Genomic DNA, 18944 nt, shown 5'->3' with positions numbered 1-18944 from the left:
ACTTTATGGGACTGGCGACATCACAGAAACATCACTTCTGGCCTTGAAAAGAGCCTGGTAGCCCCAACATCAGGGAAGAGCTATAGAGAAGTTTTTCCAGACTAGTCTGACACCTGGAGAAGTATTCAATAGGTGCGGAATCAGCAGGCAGAGTCTCCACCAGAAATATTGTTACTGAAGGTAAGTAATGTTTTTATCTGCATTAAACATAAAATAATCAAATACAATAAAAAATGTAGCTGACATACCTCACCAGCGAAAAATATTTTCCCATGCACATCCTCAGCGAGAATATCATATGCTTCTCCACTTCCACCAGTCTTAACAAAACTGTATGCCATCTGTGCCCAGGGATCTTTGCTCCAACGGGTGACAAAATACTTGGTTGGGTCTGGAACTTCCTGCATGAGCAAATAAATATATTATGCTATACTGTTGCCACAAAAAGGGCTACTTGTATTCTCTTCAATATTTTTTGCCATGGATGTAGGGGTTAGAAACCTGGGAAGGTTCAATATATTCAGATTCTGAAATCCGATTTTAAATTAAATATATAAAAATATGAATGGCAAATGCAGATCCACTTATAGTGCTCCTTCAATACGGGATGAGAAACTTTGAAACTGGCTGTGCCAATAATGGTTACAAACAACCAGCTGGAGTAAAATGCACTAGACACTAAGGCCAAGCGAAGGAAAACATCTGATATTTATAGGTGTAGAGACAAAAAGTACTGTTCAGCATCAACATTGGAAGTGAATAATTGGTCCCGTTCTTCTATGCTAAACCCTTTATAATCAGACCCTATTAACCTCTTGACTGCCAGGTTGTCAGTACAGTCCTCTGCAAACACAGATTTGGGTCTAATCCATCATTGTTCTTTAGCTCACTCTGCCACCACAGTTCAGACCCAGCCATATGCAAATAAGTCTTGACCCTGTTCCTCATGGGAACAGTCCAACCCGAACTGCCAAGCCAGGTTTTCCCTGGACCGGAATCAAGCATCCTAGGACCTGTTTCGGGGTAACATCCCCCATCAGCCAAGCTAGCTTGAATCCAGGAGCAAAGTGAGCAAGGAACCCACATCTGGGTATATACTGCCAACTTAGGGCAAACAAAACAAACACAAGGAGATGTTGGCAGTCCTCTGCAACACACTTCAAACTTTGTAGAGACCTGGTGCAAAAACTGGGATGGCACTTCCCTTGACATCTGCATAGTATGCATAAGACATGTATATATGTTATACAGGCATACTTGTACACTTTTTAACGACTTGTTTATTTGTCAGTATGGTAGTCAGGAGATTCTTCCAAGGAACAAGCCTGAATGAATAACTAAACATTCTGTAAATGTGTTATTAATCTTCTAACCATAAATTAGATGGTGCAAGTTACATATTGTGGGTCATCAGAAATGAATATTGTTTTGACTATGTTGAACAAGGCAACTAAATAAAAAAGATAACTTTTCATTATAGGTCTTTGTTGAAGGTGTTGAACATTTGTTTGGGAAAAAAGTGCTCTACATGCTCTAAATGTGTTATGATCAGAGGGCTTCGGGAAAGTCTGTCAATCCTTCAAGGAACATAAATGGCTACTGCTGTTTGAGGAGGTGCAAGCTCACTGAAGATACTGAGGGAGATCAGAGAAACTTCATAAATGTGGGCTGCTAAGTCAAAACAAAGATTTTGAATAGAGAGACTAGGACATTTTAATGTTTAAATATCCACAGTAGGGGGGCGTGGCCAAGATGGCGGCGAGGTGAGACGTGCCTTTCTGTCTCTCCCTCGCCCGCCTGGGATCAGCGCCGAAACGGGACCGATAACTTCCCCCGTCTTCGGCACACAGCACCGCCGGCGACGCCAGTGACGGAGGCGAACCTGTGGAGACACCGAGGGGGCCCCTTTGAGCAGTGGGGTCTCCTCAACGGCGTGGGAAGCTTACGGCCGGCCGCGGCCTAGGGACGCGCAGTGCAGCCCCGGTCTCGCGTGACTGCGGCCCGGCGAGGCTCAGCGGCCCCGGCGGCGGCCCTGGAGGTGCGAGGGCACCCGGCTGGCCACACGAAGCAGGGTGGAGGCGGAACTACGCCCCTGCGGACGCCACGGTAAGGGGCCGACGATCGAGGCGCAGAGTTGGAGGAGCCAGGAGTGGCGACTGTGCGAGGAGGCCAGCGGCCTATCGAGGCGGGGTGAGGCGCCGGCCCGGACAGGCGTGGGAGGGCACGGAGCGCCCGAGGGAGCAGAAGGAGACCAAGCGCCCTCATCGAGGCCGGGGACAGAGGACGGGGGTTGCGCACCCGCGCCGGAGCAACACCGGGGACGCCGGTGACGGGGGCGGGCCTGTCGGGCCCCGCGGGAGCCCCTTCGACCAGTGGGGCCCCCTCGGCGGCGGGGGTGGCCGACGGCCGGCCGCGGCCTGGAGACGAGCCGCACTGCCCCGGCCGCATATGCTGGCCGCCCGGAGTCGGGGATTTGCCTGGTTGGCCGCCACCTACGCGCACTGGAGCATCAAGGCCCAGAGGTGAGAGAACTGGTGGCGGGGAGTCGCCCTGTGGGAGCGGCAGAGCCGGGGCGATCGGCGGGCACCCAGAAGAGAGGTGGCTTACGGCCCGAGTGCCGCTGGGGACGAGGGGGCGGTCCGTGATCGCCGGGCCTCCCCGGAGCGGGCGGCGGCCGGTTGCACCCCCGCCGGTGGTGGTCTGGGCCTTTGGCGGGTGGGCCGCCGCGGAGATTAGGCCCCGGGGGCTTGGCTGGCCGGTCTGTGGCCCGATCCCCGGTGCCCTGCTTGGAGAGTCGGGCCGGTGGTGCGCCCCGTTGTACCATGGCGACCCAGCGGGGTAAAGGCAAGGACAAGGCACAGAGCAAGTCGCAACAGGAGCTGTTTGCCAAGACCCAGGGAGGAGCGGCGGCGGCGGGGCCCGTGGCCCAGGCGGCCACGACAGAAGCGCTGCGGTCGACGGGGGCCGGGGACGAAGGATCGGAGCCAGTCACCAGGGCCTTCCTATTGTCGCTGTTCGCGGAACAGCGGGAGGAACTTAAGAGCATGAAGCAAGAACTCTCGGCGGAGCTAAGGGAGGTGCGGAGGGACCTGGATGGTATGGGAGAGAGAGTACAAGCGGTGGAGGACAGGGTGGACGCTCAGGACACGGAGCTCTCCCTGGTGCATCAGGACCTTCTACGGCTCCACGACCAGCAGGTGGACATCCAATCCCACCTGGAGGACTTGGAGAACAGGTCGAGGCGGCATAATATCCGCATCCGGGGGGTGAAACACAACGCAGAAGCGGGGGACATTTTTGCCTTTACGCGAGAGCTCTTCAACCAGATTCTGGGGAGGCCGGCTGGGACGGAGCTCACCCTGGACCGTGCCCACCGGGTGGGCCCCCCGCGCCCGAACAACGCCCTGCCGGCCGACATTCTGGTCTGTCTTCAGGACTATGGCACTAAGGAGGAGATCCTCAGGAGGGCGAGATCACAACACCCCATCGCCTTTCAAGGTACTCTCCCGGTGCTCTATCAGGATCTTGCAGCCCTGACTCTCCAGAAACGCAGGACCTTCCGCCCTGTCACGGATGCCCTCCGTCAACGGGACATTAAATACTCTTGGGGACATCCATTTCGTCTCATCTTCCGGCATAATGACCGGTTGTATCAGTTGCGTTCCCTGACGGAGGCGTGCAAGTTGCTGGACATTGACTGCCCGAATGACGACGAGGAGGGTCCTGCGCAGAGCTCCCAGAGAGTCGGCGGTCCGGGCCCGGGATGGACCCAACTAAAGCAAAGGCGCAGAGGTGCCAGACGGCGGAGGCCGCCCCCCGAGGAGATCGCTCAGGGTCGTCAGGACGCCATATCCTCGGTGGCGGGGGTGCTGGCCCCGAAGGACGAGGCCCCTTGAGGGGGGTTGCCTGCGGGAAGTGTCTCCATTGTTTTTCCTTTTTTGTTGTTTGCCTTGCCTCTAGGCTCGCTGGGGCGGCGCTGGCGGGTGCACGGCCGAGCGGGCGGGGGGGAGGGGATGCCTTGGTGAGCCACGTTGCCCCCACTGACTTTGGACTCTCTGATCTTCCTTGGAAGATGGACTATTGGTTCGTTTCACTCGGTTGGGGTGGGGGAGGGAGGGTGCGTGGGGCCAGTTGGGCTTTCATTCTTTTCTCTTTCTTTTCTTCCTTTCTCTTCTCTTTCCTGTACCAGGCTCGTAGGGGGGTGGTTGGGGGGCTTGGGGTGCATCTCGGTCATCACGGGGTTGCACGTCTTTAGCGGGCGCTCTCTGACGGGTGGGTATGCCTTCACCAACGCTTAAGGTTCTTACGCTTAATGTCCGGGGCTTGAACAATCCTATCAAACGTAGATCTATTCTCTCCCTTCTTGCGCAGTCAGGGGCTGAGCTGTGCCTGCTCCAGGAAACACACCTTCTTCTGAAAGACACGCACCGGCTGCAGTCCCGGTCCTTCCCCATACAGTTATTTTCTTGTGACTCCACTAAGCGGGCGGGGGTGGCGATCCTTCTCGCGCCAAGGTTCAGGGGGGTTGCGATGCACAAGGTGGCGGAGCTCAGGGGCAGGTTGCTTGTATACCAATTCCACATGGGGGACTACACATTCACGGTAGGCTCGATTTATGCACCTAATGACAGACCGGAACATTTCCTCCAGGCGGCGCTGACGGAGCTGTCGGCTTCCCGAAACCGGAGGTTGCTGCTTGGGGGAGACCTGAATTTAGTCTTCGATAACGTGCTGGACCGTTCGGCACAGCGCACGGGGCAGGTGGGCGCTCTATCACAGAAGGGTCACATGGCGCTACAAGAGTTAGATATGGTGGATCTCTGGCGGGTGTACAATCCCTCAGCCCGGGAATACACACATACCTCATGCGCGCACGGCACTTATGCGCGTCTGGACTACTTCCTGGCCACCCGAGCACTCTGTCAGGAGACCGCTGGGGTGGAGATACTGGCGGCGTCTCTATCGGATCACGCAGCGGTGGTCACGACGCTGCGGCTCCCGCCCGTGGGCGGGAGACGCCGCCAGTGGCGCCTGCGGGACACACTCCTGCTTCGCCCCGTGGTGGTTAAAAAGCTACAAGGAGTCATTGAGGAGTATCTTCGCTTCAATGATAACGGTGATACGGCCGTGCACACGCGCTGGCTTGCTCTGAAGGCGGTGGTCCGCGGAGCCATTATTGTCTTCGCCGCGGTCGGGAACAGAGAACGACAGGCGAAGCGCGCGGAGATATCGCAGAAGGTCAGGGACCTAGAGCGTATGCATAGCCGCACGGGGGCCCCGAGGGTTTGGCGGCTGCTGAAGGCACAGAGGGCGCAGTTGGAGGCGCTGGATCGCGACAGGGCGGAGTATGCGGCATTGCGCCTCCGACACAGCTACTACGTGGGTGGGGATAAATGTGGTAGCCTACTGGCCCGTTGCCTGCGGGAACGCCAGTTGAGGGAGGGGGTCAAGGCGATAGAGGACTCTTGTGGGGTCCTGCACACGGACGACGGGGAGATTGCCGCGACGTTTCGTGACTTCTACGCCCGGCTGTACGACGCGCAGCCACTCGACGATAGCGGGCTTGATGCGTACCTGGACCACGCGCGTATAGCAGGCCTCTCAGTGCCCCAAGCAGAGATGCTGGAATCGCCGATCCGCCCGGAGGAGGTGATCTCAGCCATCTCGTGACTCAAGGTAGGCAAGTCCCCAGGCCCGGATGGCTTTACGGCTACGTTCTATAAGCAATTCTGCCCTTTGGTCACCCCCATTCTTACACGACTCTTCAATTCGTTCGACGCGTTCGGCGATTTGCCCTCCTCACTGTTGGACGCTGCAATAGTGGTGATCCCCAAACCTGGTAAGGATGGCACAAAGTGCGGTTCTTACTGACCGATCTCCCTTCTAAACGTGGACCTTAACCTGTACACGGGGATTTTGGCGGCCCGTCTCGCGCCGCACTTGCCGGATCTCATTGATCCGGATCAGGCGGGCTTTATTCCGGGCCGCCAAACGAGCCACCACACGAAACGGGTCCTGCATCTTATTGAGAAAGCCTCCCGCTTCCCGGCCGATTATGCCCTCCTGGCGGTGGATGCCGAGAAGGCGTTCGACCGGGTGCATTGGCCCTATCTCGAAGCGGTTCTGCAGCGGTTTGGACTACGGGACAGGATGCGGGCGCGCATACTCAACTGCTACCGAGACCCACACGCCTCGGTCCGTGTTAATGGCCACACCTCGGAGCCATTTCGGATTTCCCGTGGCACTAGGCAGGGCTGTCCCCTCTCCCCGCTGCTCTTTGCAATGTACATGGAGCCCCTGGCTCAGCACATACGACACAACGGCCGGATCTCTGGTATTCGGTTTGGGGGGGACGTCCATACGAACTGCCTTTATGCCGACGATGTCCTCTTAACCTTCCGAGAGCCGTTGACGTCCCTGGGAGCGATCCTGGAGGAACTTGCCGCGTTCGGGGAGGTATCCGGCTTCAAGGTCAACGTTGCTAAATCAGTGGTGCTATCCCTCTCTCTCACGCCGGGAGCGGTGGCAGACTTACGGGCGACGTATCCGGTCCCCTGGTCATTGGGACCAGTCCCTTATCTCGGGGTGCAGCTGGCCCCCACGATTCCGAGCATCCGGACCCTGAACTATGATCGTCTCCGCGCCACCGTCAAAACGGATCTCCTTCGCTGGCGACGTTTTCCGCTCTCATGTTTTGGGCGGGTGGCGGCCATCAAAATGACGATACTGCCTAAGATATTGTACGTGTTCCACACGCTCCCCATATAGCCACCGAAGGGCTGGATCAAAAAGGTCCAATCCGATTTAGCTCAGTTCATATGGCAGGGTAGGAAACCTCGCCTCAAGCGCCAGATCAGTTCTCTCCCGCCGGAGCATGGTGGTGTCGGCGTCCCCGATCTCGTGCTTTACTTCCAGGCCGCCCAGCTCCGCTACCTGTCGGAATGGGTAAGGCCCGAGTCCGACAAACACTGGCTGTTCCAGGACAGGGCGGTGGCGGGGACATCCCTGGCCGCAATCCCGTTTCTACGCCGGGAACAGCGGCCCCCCAACCTCTACGCCTCGTGAGTGACCCAGGCGGTGGTGCGGATCTGGGACCAGACCGGGGAGCGGCAGGAACTGACGACCTTTCCCTCGCCGCTGACCCCCCTGTTCGGGAACTCCGATTTCCCGCCGGGGCAGCCGGAGTCCTCTTTCCCGGGTTGGCGTTACACCGGCTGCAGGGCTCTGGGGGTCTTGTACGAGGCGGGCAGGCTCGTCCCCCTGGCCCGGCTGGTCACCGACTATGGAATTCCGGCCAAGGATCTGATCGGTTACCTGCAGATTAAACACTGGGCCACGCAGCCGCGGGAAAAAAGCGCGGCGCAACGCCGGCTCACGACATTTGAACGCTGGCTTATCACACGGCCGTCGGACAAAAAGTTGACCTCGGACCTCTATAAGATGCTCCTTTCTTCGCACATTCACTCGTACCACGCGGGTAGAGCGCGCTGGGAGAGGGACCTGCTCGCAAAGGAATGGGAGGGTTGCTGCTATAGGGCTCGGCACACGGCTACACATACAGGGCTTACTGAAACGTTCACTAAATTGGTGAACTATTGGTATTATACACCAGAACGCTTGCACCGTATGGACAGCTCGCGCACCGCGGAGTGCTGGAGGGGGTGCGGTCAATTGGGCACCTTGACGCACATTCTTTGGGACTGCCCCCTGATGGCCCCGTACTGGCGACAAATCCTGGATGAGGTGGATAGATACTTTAACACGGAGCTGCCCAGACTACCTGCATACATCATTCTGGGGGTCCCCAATGCCATTACCTACCCCTTGAAGTCCCGTAGGGGGAAACAGATAGCTTTGGCACTGGGGGCGGCCACGCAATGCCTACTAGCCTGCTGGAACACGCCCCGCATACCTACACACTTGGAGTGGCTGCACCGCCTTTGGCACATCCTAGGGATGGAGCGTATCTCCTTAACGCTGGCTGGTAAGAGTGCCTCCTTTTCGGAATTGTGGCAGCCGTTCCGGTCCCTCCTGACCCAAGACTTCAGGGAGCTGACTTGTCCCCGATACCTGTGCCTCCTACGGCTTAGCACGGCCCCGGAGGAGAGGGACGCTGCGCAGACACCATGATTGGGCTATTGCCCAGGGGCGGCCTTTTGCGCTCGGCCCCCAGGTCCCTTTGACCCCGGGCTCGGTTCTCCCTTTCTTTCTTTTCTCTTCTTTCCTCTTTCTTCTGCTTCATTTTTCACGGGGAAGGGGGGGGGGGTGGGAGGGTCGAGGGGAGGTTTTTTTTTGGGGGGTTCAGGTTAGGGGCAGAGGGTCATTAGGGTGGCGGTTGATGGGCCTGGCGGGCGCCTTTTCGCCACTCCGAGCGTCTAGTTACGATGGAAGCGAGCCCAGTTTGTCCCGCTCCCGTTGGGGCGGGGGAAAGTGTAATTGCTTATTGCCATTCCTCCCTCTGTTGAAAACATTAATAAAAAGATTTAAACCTAAATATCCACAGTATCTCTCCTTAAACTTTACACTCCAGCTCCAATTTTACTTTAGTAATAATTTACGAATAATACTTTACACTCAATTTCTCCTCTCATCCTGTATTCTAAACCTACTTAACACTTTTCTACTCCAACTATCACCATCCTCTGCTTTCCATCTCCCCTACCCTCTACAATGTCTCACACTCATCCTGTGCTATTCATTCCCATATTCTCTGTGAAGCTTCTCCTCATTCACTATGCAGCCTTTCCCTCACCCTTTGAACTCTCTCTTCAAGAGTCTCTTCACCCTCCATGTTGCTGCTGTCTTATCCCGTACATTTTATCTTCTACTCTGTACACATTTATCCTCATCCCTGCAGACCACCTTCAAAGAAACAAAGCCATCATAACCACAAGAGATTCCGGGGGGGTGGAGCCAGCTGCCATGCCCAGAGGAAAGCGAGAATTGGAGCACCGGCCACCCGTGATCTCCCCAGCTTTGCACAGCAGCCGCTGCCTCCCTGCCCTGCTTCCACACAGATTTGTGGGGGCTACGCTGTTTGAGGGACCTCAGAGGCTCGACTTAGGTGTTTCAGGGGGTGTGGAGCTTGGCTGTGGGGCAGTTGTTAACTTCCGGGCTTCGCATTCATTAAAATGGCATCCCTCCGCTGATCACTGAGGGTTCGCTGTGCTTGTCCGCAGTTGTGAATTTCTGCAGACGGGAGGCGCCCCTCTTCTGTGCATACCCATGGGGGCCAGCAGACCTCGGAGCCACCTGTGGCCCGTTATACAATTATATACCCAGGTACAGATTTGCGGCCCCTCCTGTCTTCCGGAGACCATTTTCAGTGCTGCTTTTTACCAAGACTAGGTGCTTTTGTGGACTTGTGCACCTCATGTTATTTCTGCTAGTGGAGGCCTGTGGATTAGTTGGCCTCATCACCCCACTGCCCCTTGAGTCTCGATACTCCAGTGCTTTGCAGCTCCCTATTGGCGGTGAGTTAAACTGGGTAAGACTAGGCCCTATGATGTGCTTTTGACGTGGGGCCACCGCATGCTGGGGAGTCTATTGAGGGGGACCTTGCAAGTGTCTGCAGTAATTACTTGCCTGCCGCTGTTGCTTACCCTTGGGGTGAGTGGTGTGTTGTCTTGTGGAGCAACCGCCTTGCTTGACTGATTCTGTACTCTTCTGGAGATTCTTCCTGAGTCTCAGCTTTTTGTGCTTCCTGGGATTCTGTGCCCTCTCTTGGTGCCAGCATGGGGCGACCCAATACTCTAAGGATTATGCAGCCAAGAATGCCCCCTGCAAGCGATCAGGCAGGGCCATGGCGGTGAAGATATGGCGTATATGAACGACAAATTTGATAAGCTTCTGGTCACCATTGAAGCTTCTGGTTAATGCTTAGGTAAACCAACTCCCTTTCAGTTGAGTTGGGTCTGATCCTTGAGTAGTCACTGAAGGTTTTGGAATGGGTTACTGCTCTGGAAAACGAGATAGAAATCCTGGCTCTAGCAGATCAGTTAGCGGATCATCGTATTCCTGATCTAAGGCACAGAATAGGCGATTGGTGGATCGCTTGGATGACCAGGAAGGTCGGGCTAGGCATAATAACTTGTGCATTGTAGGGCTACCTGGAAATGCTGAGGGGTATTCTCTGCTGCCTTTCCTTGACACCTGGCTCCAGGAGGTTGTGGCCCCCGAAGATCTCTCCAACTTTTATGCCTTAGAATGTGTGCACCGGGTGCTGACGCCGGAGCCTCGCCCCGGGACACCACTGTGTCCTGTGGTGGCCTGCTTTCTGCATTTTAGGGACCAGGATCATCTCCTTTAGCAGGCCTATGCACACAAACCCATTTGTTGTGGGCAATGCCAAAGTGTTGCTGAACTCGGACTTCACCCTTCAGGTTTAAATGTAGAGGGCATTTTTCATGGTGGTCAAGAAAAAGCTATGCGACATGGGCCTGCTGTATTCCTTGACCTTCTCTACTCGCCTGTCGGTCCAATCGAAAGATAACGTACATTTTGGGGGAACTGCTTGGTTTTTATTTTATTGTGTATTTGTTTGTTTGCTGACAGTGGTATGTAGGAGGCTGTGGAGCTCTGGTACATGCAGTGGGGCCCGGTTGGGTATGTGAGTTTCTTTTCCCAGTGGATCCTCTGGGTGGATCTTTTTCTTCCTGGTTTGTGAGTCATGGCTACGCAAATTAAGTTTCTTACATGGAATGTGCGGGGGTCTCTTCTCCCATTGAGCACTATAATGTGTTATCCTACCTGAAACAACATGGGGCCCATTATGCGTTCCTTCAGGAGACCTACCTTACAGAGACTAAGGGTCGCACTCCTCAGAGATGCTGGCAGGGCCAGCTCCATGCTACTTCTTATTCTTCCTTTTCGCGGGTGCTCTTTTTTGGATTCGACTTGGGGTCCCAGTCCGCATGCATATGGTGGTTACAGACTCAGAGGGTTGTTATGTCCTGGTATTGGGGTGTCTGAATGGTAGGGATGTTGCTCTTTTAAATATTTTTATGACAAATATGGATCAGTCAACGTTCCTTACCAGCTTGGCTCCACTGCTTTCTCTTATGATCCCCTAGTGGAGGGTGTTTGGGGGGCGGGGGACTGTGTTGAGGATTTAAGTACGGATCGCTCACATCCGCCCTTTTGGGGGTGCGCCTGCGGGCAGGCTGGCAACGGTGGCACGTTTGTGTTCTGGACAGTGGGATTTATTGGACTGTTGGCTGGTTCGTCATCAGGGAGCTCGTGCGTACTCCTACTGCTCTGGACTACATGCTCTTGAGGTTTGCTTTGACAGGCTTTATATATGTAGGGGGCTTTATAGCAGAGTGATGGGATTGTAATATTTGGTGAAAACATATTCTGACCAAGCTCACATGCTGAGCATGTCTCAATTGTCCACCTCCAAGCCTAGTGTACCTGCCTGGCATTTCGATCCGCCTCTTTTAGATGATTAGGCCTTCCAGGATTTATTGGGGAGCACATTTCTTGGTACTGGACTGATAATGCTGGTTCAGCCTCATCGGAGGGGGTGGAATAGTAGGCTATGAAGGTGGTGATTTGAGGTTATTTTATTTCTAGTAAAGTGTGAGTTCGTACTTCGCTCCTTTCCAATATTCGACGGCAGGAGGCAGTGCTAGTCGGTCTTCCGGATGGGCTGGAAGAGACCCTAGATGGTAGGGGATGTCTGCTGAAGGAGTGGGAGCTTGAGCTTGTGGAACACCTTTGCCGCTTTCATTATAAGGCAAATAAGGCTAGGGCACATGCAGACCAGGATGCTGTCTTGGCTGTTGCGAGATGCTGGAGGCGGTCATTCTATACTTCAGTTACGTGGTCCTTCAAGGTAGGATGCCTTCACGCAGGAGGAAATCAGTGCGGTTTTTTTGCAACATTATCGGGAACTGTACTCCTGTGGCGAGTGATGAGGTGGGAATGCTGCGCTATACTGCGGATGCTTCTCCAGTGTCCCTTTAGTAGGCGGTGGCAGATCAACTGGGTGTGGGTATTACCGAGCAGGAAACACAAGGAGCAAATAAAGAGATGGTGATGGGTAACATGTCTGGTCATAATGGGTTTCCAATAAAATTTTACATGGCTTACAAGTTAGACCTTGTTCCTAGACTGGTGCTGCTGTTCAATTACTCTCAGCAGCGTGGTCAGCTCCTGCCCTCGCTGTGGGAAGTAGCCATTGTATCACTCCCTAAAAAAAGATAAGGACCCCCTTTTTCTTGATTCTTACTGCCCTCTCTCTATGCGTAATACAGATTACAAACAGTTACGTATAATCAAGGCAACTCGGTTACTCCCTCATATGTGCTATTTAGTCCAACCGGGTCAAACAGATTTAATTTCCTTACGTAGCACTATACCTAATATCCGGCAATTGTTTCTAGGCTTAGACCGTCAAGAGTACCTCCCACCGGAGACTCTGGTCATCTCGGTCAACATTCAGTAGGATTTTGACTCGCTCCGCTGGGGCTTCCTGTATGCTAAGATGTTTGGCAAGGCATTGGGTGAGAATTTTGTCAATGGACAAGGCTTCTTTATTGTGGCTCTCTTGCTAGGATCCATAACGGTACTTTGATCTTGAAGGCCTTTGCGGTGGAGAGGGGTACTCAACAGGGTTGCCCCCTACCACCTCTGTTATTTGCATTGGTTATGGAGCCCTTTGCCAGGATGGTTTGCCTGGAACTTCAATATCAGGGCCTGCACATTGCTTCTAACTGTACTTTCCTCTCTCTATATGCCGACAATGTGTTGTTGTATCTTAAGAGGAGAGACGTCGACCTCCTATCGGTCATAGCGGCTCTATCGGACTTTGGGGCTCACTCGGGACACAACGTCAATTGGGCCAAGTCATGTGTTTATCCCTTCAGAGGGGGATGCCCCTGCCCGTGCTCCCATCCCCACGGATCCGACGTTGAGAGGGGAGTTCGATACGGTTTGGTACCTGGGAGTGACTGTTTACCGCTCCTCGGACCTTTTGTATGAACTGAAGTTTGGGCATGTGTTGACTGGGATGCGTTGTTCCCTTGCATTCTGGACTGCATGGTCTCTGTCGGTCAGTGGCAGTTTCCAAAATGATTATATTGCTGCAAAAATGATTATATTGATGCAACTTCTCTACTTGTTTGCACCACTCCGTTGGAATTGTCCCAACAATTCTTTCAGTAGATTGATGGCTTGCTTCTTTCGCTTTATTGGGGCACCTCGCATCGTCATGTAGTCCTCCGGAAGTTGCGGCTGCTTGCAGCCGAGGGAGGTCACGCTGCACCTGACTTGGAATTGTATTACCTAGCAACACAGCTCCAGAGGATGGCATGTTGGCAGGCCTTTTTATGGGATGGTGTATGAGCTGTTTAGTGTGGCTCTCCTTCCAAGGATTGCCTGCTGGTCTTCCCTCTGAAGCCTACTCCTGCTTCCAGAGTATGGACCTTGAATATCTTGATTAGGGCCGCACGGTATGTTTGGGCTCCTGCCTTATGGCGGACTTGTACACCAAACCCATACTCCTGTGAGCTTCGTCTTTTGGTGATTTGGCAGTGAGGTTACCCGGGAAGGAGGCCAGGTCTCCGTGAGCGGCCGGCGGCAGGGATTGATGTCCTGGGTTATCTATTTGCGCGGAGAATTGTGTCCTTTTTCGGACCCTGGGAATCTTAAGATATCCCGGTGGGCCATTTTCACCTCCATGGCGCCTTGACATGCAAAATACGGGAGTGGTTTGGTGCCGGTGTTGCGAAGCCTCCGGAACACATCCTCCTGCATCATCTCGTCTTTATTACGGGTCGCACAAAAGTGGTCATGTTACTTTATAGGGATTTGCTAGAGGGGGCGCGCCTGGCTCTCTCAGCTCTCTGGTTATGTTGAGAGGCAGACCTGGAGTCGCCTCTCACTGATTCCTTGTGGAGGAGGATCCTGGAATCCAGTTCTAAAGTGTCGAGAAATTCCCGCTCTGAACGTATCTAGTTTTTTTAATCTGCATCGGGCCTATCTGATTCCCCAACGTATACATGTTATGTTCCCTGCTGCAGCCTCAGAGTGTCCCCAGTGATACACTGACAACATGGATTTCTTCAACATGGTCTGGGTCCTGCCCTATCTTATTACCCTATTGGACAGTTGTCCTACGGGTGGTTTGCACGGCCAAGGACAGAGAATTCCCTCTGAGACCTTCTTTATGCTTGCTAGGCCTTCATAAATGCTCGGCAGCTAGAAAGGCTACAAATAGGTTCCTAGATCTGGCTTTAATACTTGCCTGCAGGCAACTGACTATGTGTTGAAAGTCTGTCCAGGCTGTGACAGCTAGTGGTTAGAGTTGACTAGGTTGGCAGACTGAACGGGAAGCGATTCGTAGGGAGAAAACTCGGGGGATTTGGAAAGTTCGGATTTTGCCAGCATGGGATGCCATCTTGTTGGATTGTCTGCGGATAGATTGTGGGGCCAGGGTGCTTGTTGATAGCACCCCTTCTAGCAGCCCCGGCTGGCTCTCCTCAGTAGCCTTTCCCTCTCTCTCTTTCATTTTTTTGCTTCTCCCACCTTTGGTCTGTGCATATCAGGTGTCTTAGGAGGTTGGTTTTACTTGATTACTTCTCTATTTTGTACATTCCTGTGGGCTCCTTTGTCTTTTTACTATGATGCTGCTCTCCCTTTGTTAGGCGTAGTGAGGTTAATATTGCCACTAACTTTAACTGTGCTATGTTATCTGACTCCTGCTATTTTCTCTCTGTGTTAAGCACGCCAGCGGTTATGTTTTTTTATTTTATTTAGTTTGTTTTGCTGTGTTGAAAAAATGTATAAAAATATTTTTTTTCAAAAACAAAAACCTAGAGATTCTTGTGCACCTATGTCTATGAAAAAAAGAGTTGAAATGATCAGGAGTTACATCTTTATCACTGTAAATGCATCATTGGCTAACGGGGTGGTGCCAATGTAAATAAAGCATGGTGTGGTCACAACACTGCTGAAAAAGCGCCATAAAAAACACTCAGACCAATACGTCAATACTTCATAGTAAAAGTGTTGGCAAGGACAGCAGTTTGTAATTGGGAAGACTTTCTTCAAGAGGATAACATAACTTTGGAGGGCGGTCTTTCAGTATGGCCCAAGGTTATTGCTATTCCCAAATATATATATATGTAGCTTCTACATAGTGTGGACTACTCTATCCCACAAAGGTGGAAGGATCAGGTCCAAATCTGCAGCAACGGGTCTCTAATAGATTAGTTTCTACTTAACTGTCAGAGCTCAGTCGGTAGTAATGTGACCCTATGAATCAAGGGAGAGAGATTACAATTGGAGATTATATGTAGAATGTCTAAGGGCCCCTCACCCAAACCACCCTTTTTTTAATCACCTGCGTACTCTCACAGACTTTATGAAGAGACTTGGGTTTCACTCTTAAATGTATAACACCTAGGTAGTTCTCCTGGTAGACATGAAGTTAAGCCTGCTGTTTTAGGAATCTCTGTGGTTGCCATTGATACCTGAATAAAAATCACCTTGTCGTTCAATGATTGGAGCTGTGGTCCTCACAGTTATGATAGTATATGGGCAGGCAGTTTGTGGTTAATTAGGTGGCTCTGTGCAAAGGTTCATAGCAGGTGCATCAAAACCAAATCAATGTACAACAAGACCTAATTGAAAGTCCACTAAAACACATCAGAAGCAAAACACTGCAACCAAAATATGAGGATCATAACTTTAGCCCTTGAAGTGCATCTCTAAAACTGCTACTTTATTTTAGTCCCATAATGCTGAAGAGGATTGTTAGATTCAACCTTAGTTGCACCTCAGAGAATCTTTACAAACATCTTTCCCCACACTAATATTGGTCATAGGCTCCAATGTTAAATTGAACTCCATCACTTAATATTTGAGACCTTTATTACTGTTTGGGTTCAGATCTGTGGCAACGAAAGTGCTAGGGAGTCCTGGTTTTCACTGTGTAGCTTCCATTTATGTGTAGCATATCAATCTTCTGCGTATTAAAGTCTTTGTCTATTCTAAAGTAAATAACTGACTGGATAATAACTTTACTGAAGGTTACTATTGACTAAATTGCATTCTGTGTCTCCAACGTGCTTCACCTCCTTCAGTAAGCCTGGGACAGCTCGAGTCAATCAAGTAGCAAATGGGATCAATTGATCAATCAGATGGAGGTCAACCAGTAATAAACAATACAAACTATCATAATTGATGTTGGATAACCTCTGATAACCCTTGGACCCAGATTCAAAGTAAGTCTCAGGGAGTACATGGCTAGGCTTCCTATTATTTTGCCAAACTGTTGCAGGTGTCGATTTTAATAGGAACACAAGATTATTAACATCCAGGTAATTAAATATCTTCAACAGGACTAGAATTTGTTGTTAGAAATCAATCTGCTCAAATAATCTGCTGTTTAAAACACAAATAAGAGATAAGTTAAGGATGAAAAGTATGGTGAAAAACTCAGTTGCAGCAACACTTGTACAACACTGGGACGGTACACACAGTAGTTAACTTATCCATCTTGCAGACTGTACAGTCACAAGATTGCCAGATTCCAAGAGATTTTAGCAGCTCTCAAGACACATCAACTCCTCAGATAGCATATCATGGGGAGCGAGGGAAATAAAACTGGTCAAATCTTAAGTGGTGCATGAAGGCCAGATTGGCCAAATGAAAACAATCAAAGGCAATTATTTTAAACTTCAAATTATTCTTTAATTTACGATTCATCTAGGTACAAAATAAGTGATAACATTGTGAAGCAGGCCACAAAATAAAAGATATCCTGCTCTAAACACCAGTAAAATGCTGTTACTCTAAAAATAGAATCTCTTAGCAGCTTACGTGCTAATTTCAGGGCTGGTAGAGTCACTAAAGACAGAATAGTGGGAAGGTGAGAAGGGAGCTTTACTAGCCAAGTGACATGGCAGATGCCATAAGTGTATATTCCATCTGAATGCTCCACCACAATACAACGCTTACCTAAACAAGCATGGCATAGCCAATAGGTCATGCTTTTGGGACCTTATAAGTATTTAGTTATGCAGCACAATATCCTTGGTGCAACAACATCAACTGTTGCATGGCTAAACACTTATAAGGTCCCCATGGCGAGACCTATTGGCTATGCCAATGCTTGTATGTATCTGAATCTTATACCTGACCATTTGAGGTATTTTTTATAATGTGCCTCTTTCACTGGTGCCTATTACCTCCAACCTACTTTCTCTAGAATGCTCAGTCAATTACTTCTTGATAATCCAATAATTACCACTATTCAGAAAAGTGGAGTTCTATGAAACAAACTGAGAAATCACTAAATTGTTCCATGAATCATGTATGATGAATGCTTATCGATCTGTTGTTACTTAGAAAGTAAAACCATGGCACTTGTCCCACTCCCCTTCCTACCTCCATAATGGAGACAGGCAAAGCTGTGGAGACTGGAAGCTTATAGGGGAGCCAGCTTCCTTTAAACCAAAAAACAAAGCAATGAGCCCTTTTAAAATGTTCTACTCCTAAAACTCTTCTTTGCAAGAAAAGATAACGCTATGGGCGCTATGGAACGCAGACCCATCCTTTCTGGGATTGTGGGGACCGTGCCCGCTCACAAGCCTCACCTCCGTCCTATCTCTTCCTGCACTAACTTCTTCTCAGTAGTCTTCTGTTTGTGGCCAGTCGGTCATCCAGAAGCCTTTGGGAAGGTGTGAGGGACCAGTAACGCAACAAGGATGCCAGGGGGCCTGGTGCACGAATGACGAATGGCCCCTTTGACTGCTGTTGGGGATTAGTAAAATACAATTAAACAACAAAAGAGTGACAAAAGAATAGGGAGCAAAAAAGGCACGGGCAAAAACTAAAAAGATTTGTTAAAAGAACCCTCACTCACCAACCTAGTTGGTGACATGCTTCATCATCGGGTTCCCACCAGAGAGGCCGAATGCCTCTCTGGTGTGCTGCGACGCCTGTGTTACAGCGGAGCTGGTTTCTGATTGTGAAGGGAAGTGAGATTAAAAGGTAAATGATTTTAACCAATGACAAGTTTATTCTTGGCAAATCAAAGACCAATAAAAACGTGAGTTGGGCAAGATCTGGTAGGTAATGATAACCAAAGCTTGACCAATTTATTAGGTCGACATGTTTCTGCTTTTTACGCCCAGTTGGCTAAGCTTTCATCAGGACCACAAGGGTCTCCACGGCGGTATGCACACAACAAATGACATGAGATGGACGATCATTGAAAAACTCAGGCCTGGAGCAAATACCCAACAACTGTTATTTGAGAAAGAACAACGTTGGGTTTATCGTCTATCTACTCATCTCAAAGGTCTGAATGACAATATCCCTTGGGGTTCCATATTGAAAAACTGATCCTACCAAACCAGTTTGGCATCAACACCTTAGTAGCCTCCGTGCAGTTTTTTGCACCGCACACAGCCTTTGTTTTTCTTGTCAGCACGAATTACCATGTTGACATTAATTGTCCTCGACCAAGACTCCCCATAGGCATTTCTTTTGATGTGGTATATGCCAACCCTTGTATACTGACAAACATCAAGGAAAATAGTCTACGATTTTAGATTAGACGTTGGAAATTGACGTTTTGACAAAGGTTGTATTTGGCATTCTCAACCCGTTGTATAAAACGCGCCAGTTCACAACCTCCCCATCACGAGGGGATAACCAATAGGAACACAAACTCAAACTTCGTCATCACCCGCCCCTTCGGACTGCATCACACGCAGACGCACGGAATAATAATCACGTGACCGGAACCACGGAGTATTTACTTCCGTGTTCCCCATTCACTCACCAATATCCGGGCCGAGGAGGACAGATCGAGGTTGATCGCGGGAGTGTGCGAGCATGGAAGTAAGTTGACGAACCACTTTTTGACACCGCATTAGGTTCCTTTCAACTTATCTTCCTAAAGCAGATGAAAACAGTTATGATTTGCTTTT

At 51.0% G+C, this 18944-nt stretch overlaps 1 protein-coding gene across 3 annotated transcripts in view; it reads right to left on the bottom strand.

The window, feature by feature from the left end:
• KDM1B (lysine demethylase 1B) overlaps nt 1-18944 on the bottom strand; it is an 821676-nt gene that overhangs the window by 49836 nt on the left and 752896 nt on the right. For all 3 annotated transcript variants that reach the window (XM_085607096.1, XM_085607097.1, XM_085607098.1), the window contains exon 20: nt 249-401. In XM_085607096.1, the coding sequence (XP_085463222.1) occupies nt 249-401 (153 nt within the window). The remainder of the gene's footprint in view (nt 1-248; nt 402-18944) is intronic.

Source organism: Triturus cristatus, chromosome 5_2, assembly GCF_964204655.1.
Source record: "Triturus cristatus chromosome 5_2, aTriCri1.1, whole genome shotgun sequence".
Classification (NCBI taxonomy): Eukaryota; Metazoa; Chordata; class Amphibia; order Caudata; family Salamandridae; genus Triturus; species Triturus cristatus.
The sequence above is the reverse complement of the archived record's forward strand: the minus strand, read 5'-3'. Positions and strand labels throughout refer to the sequence as shown.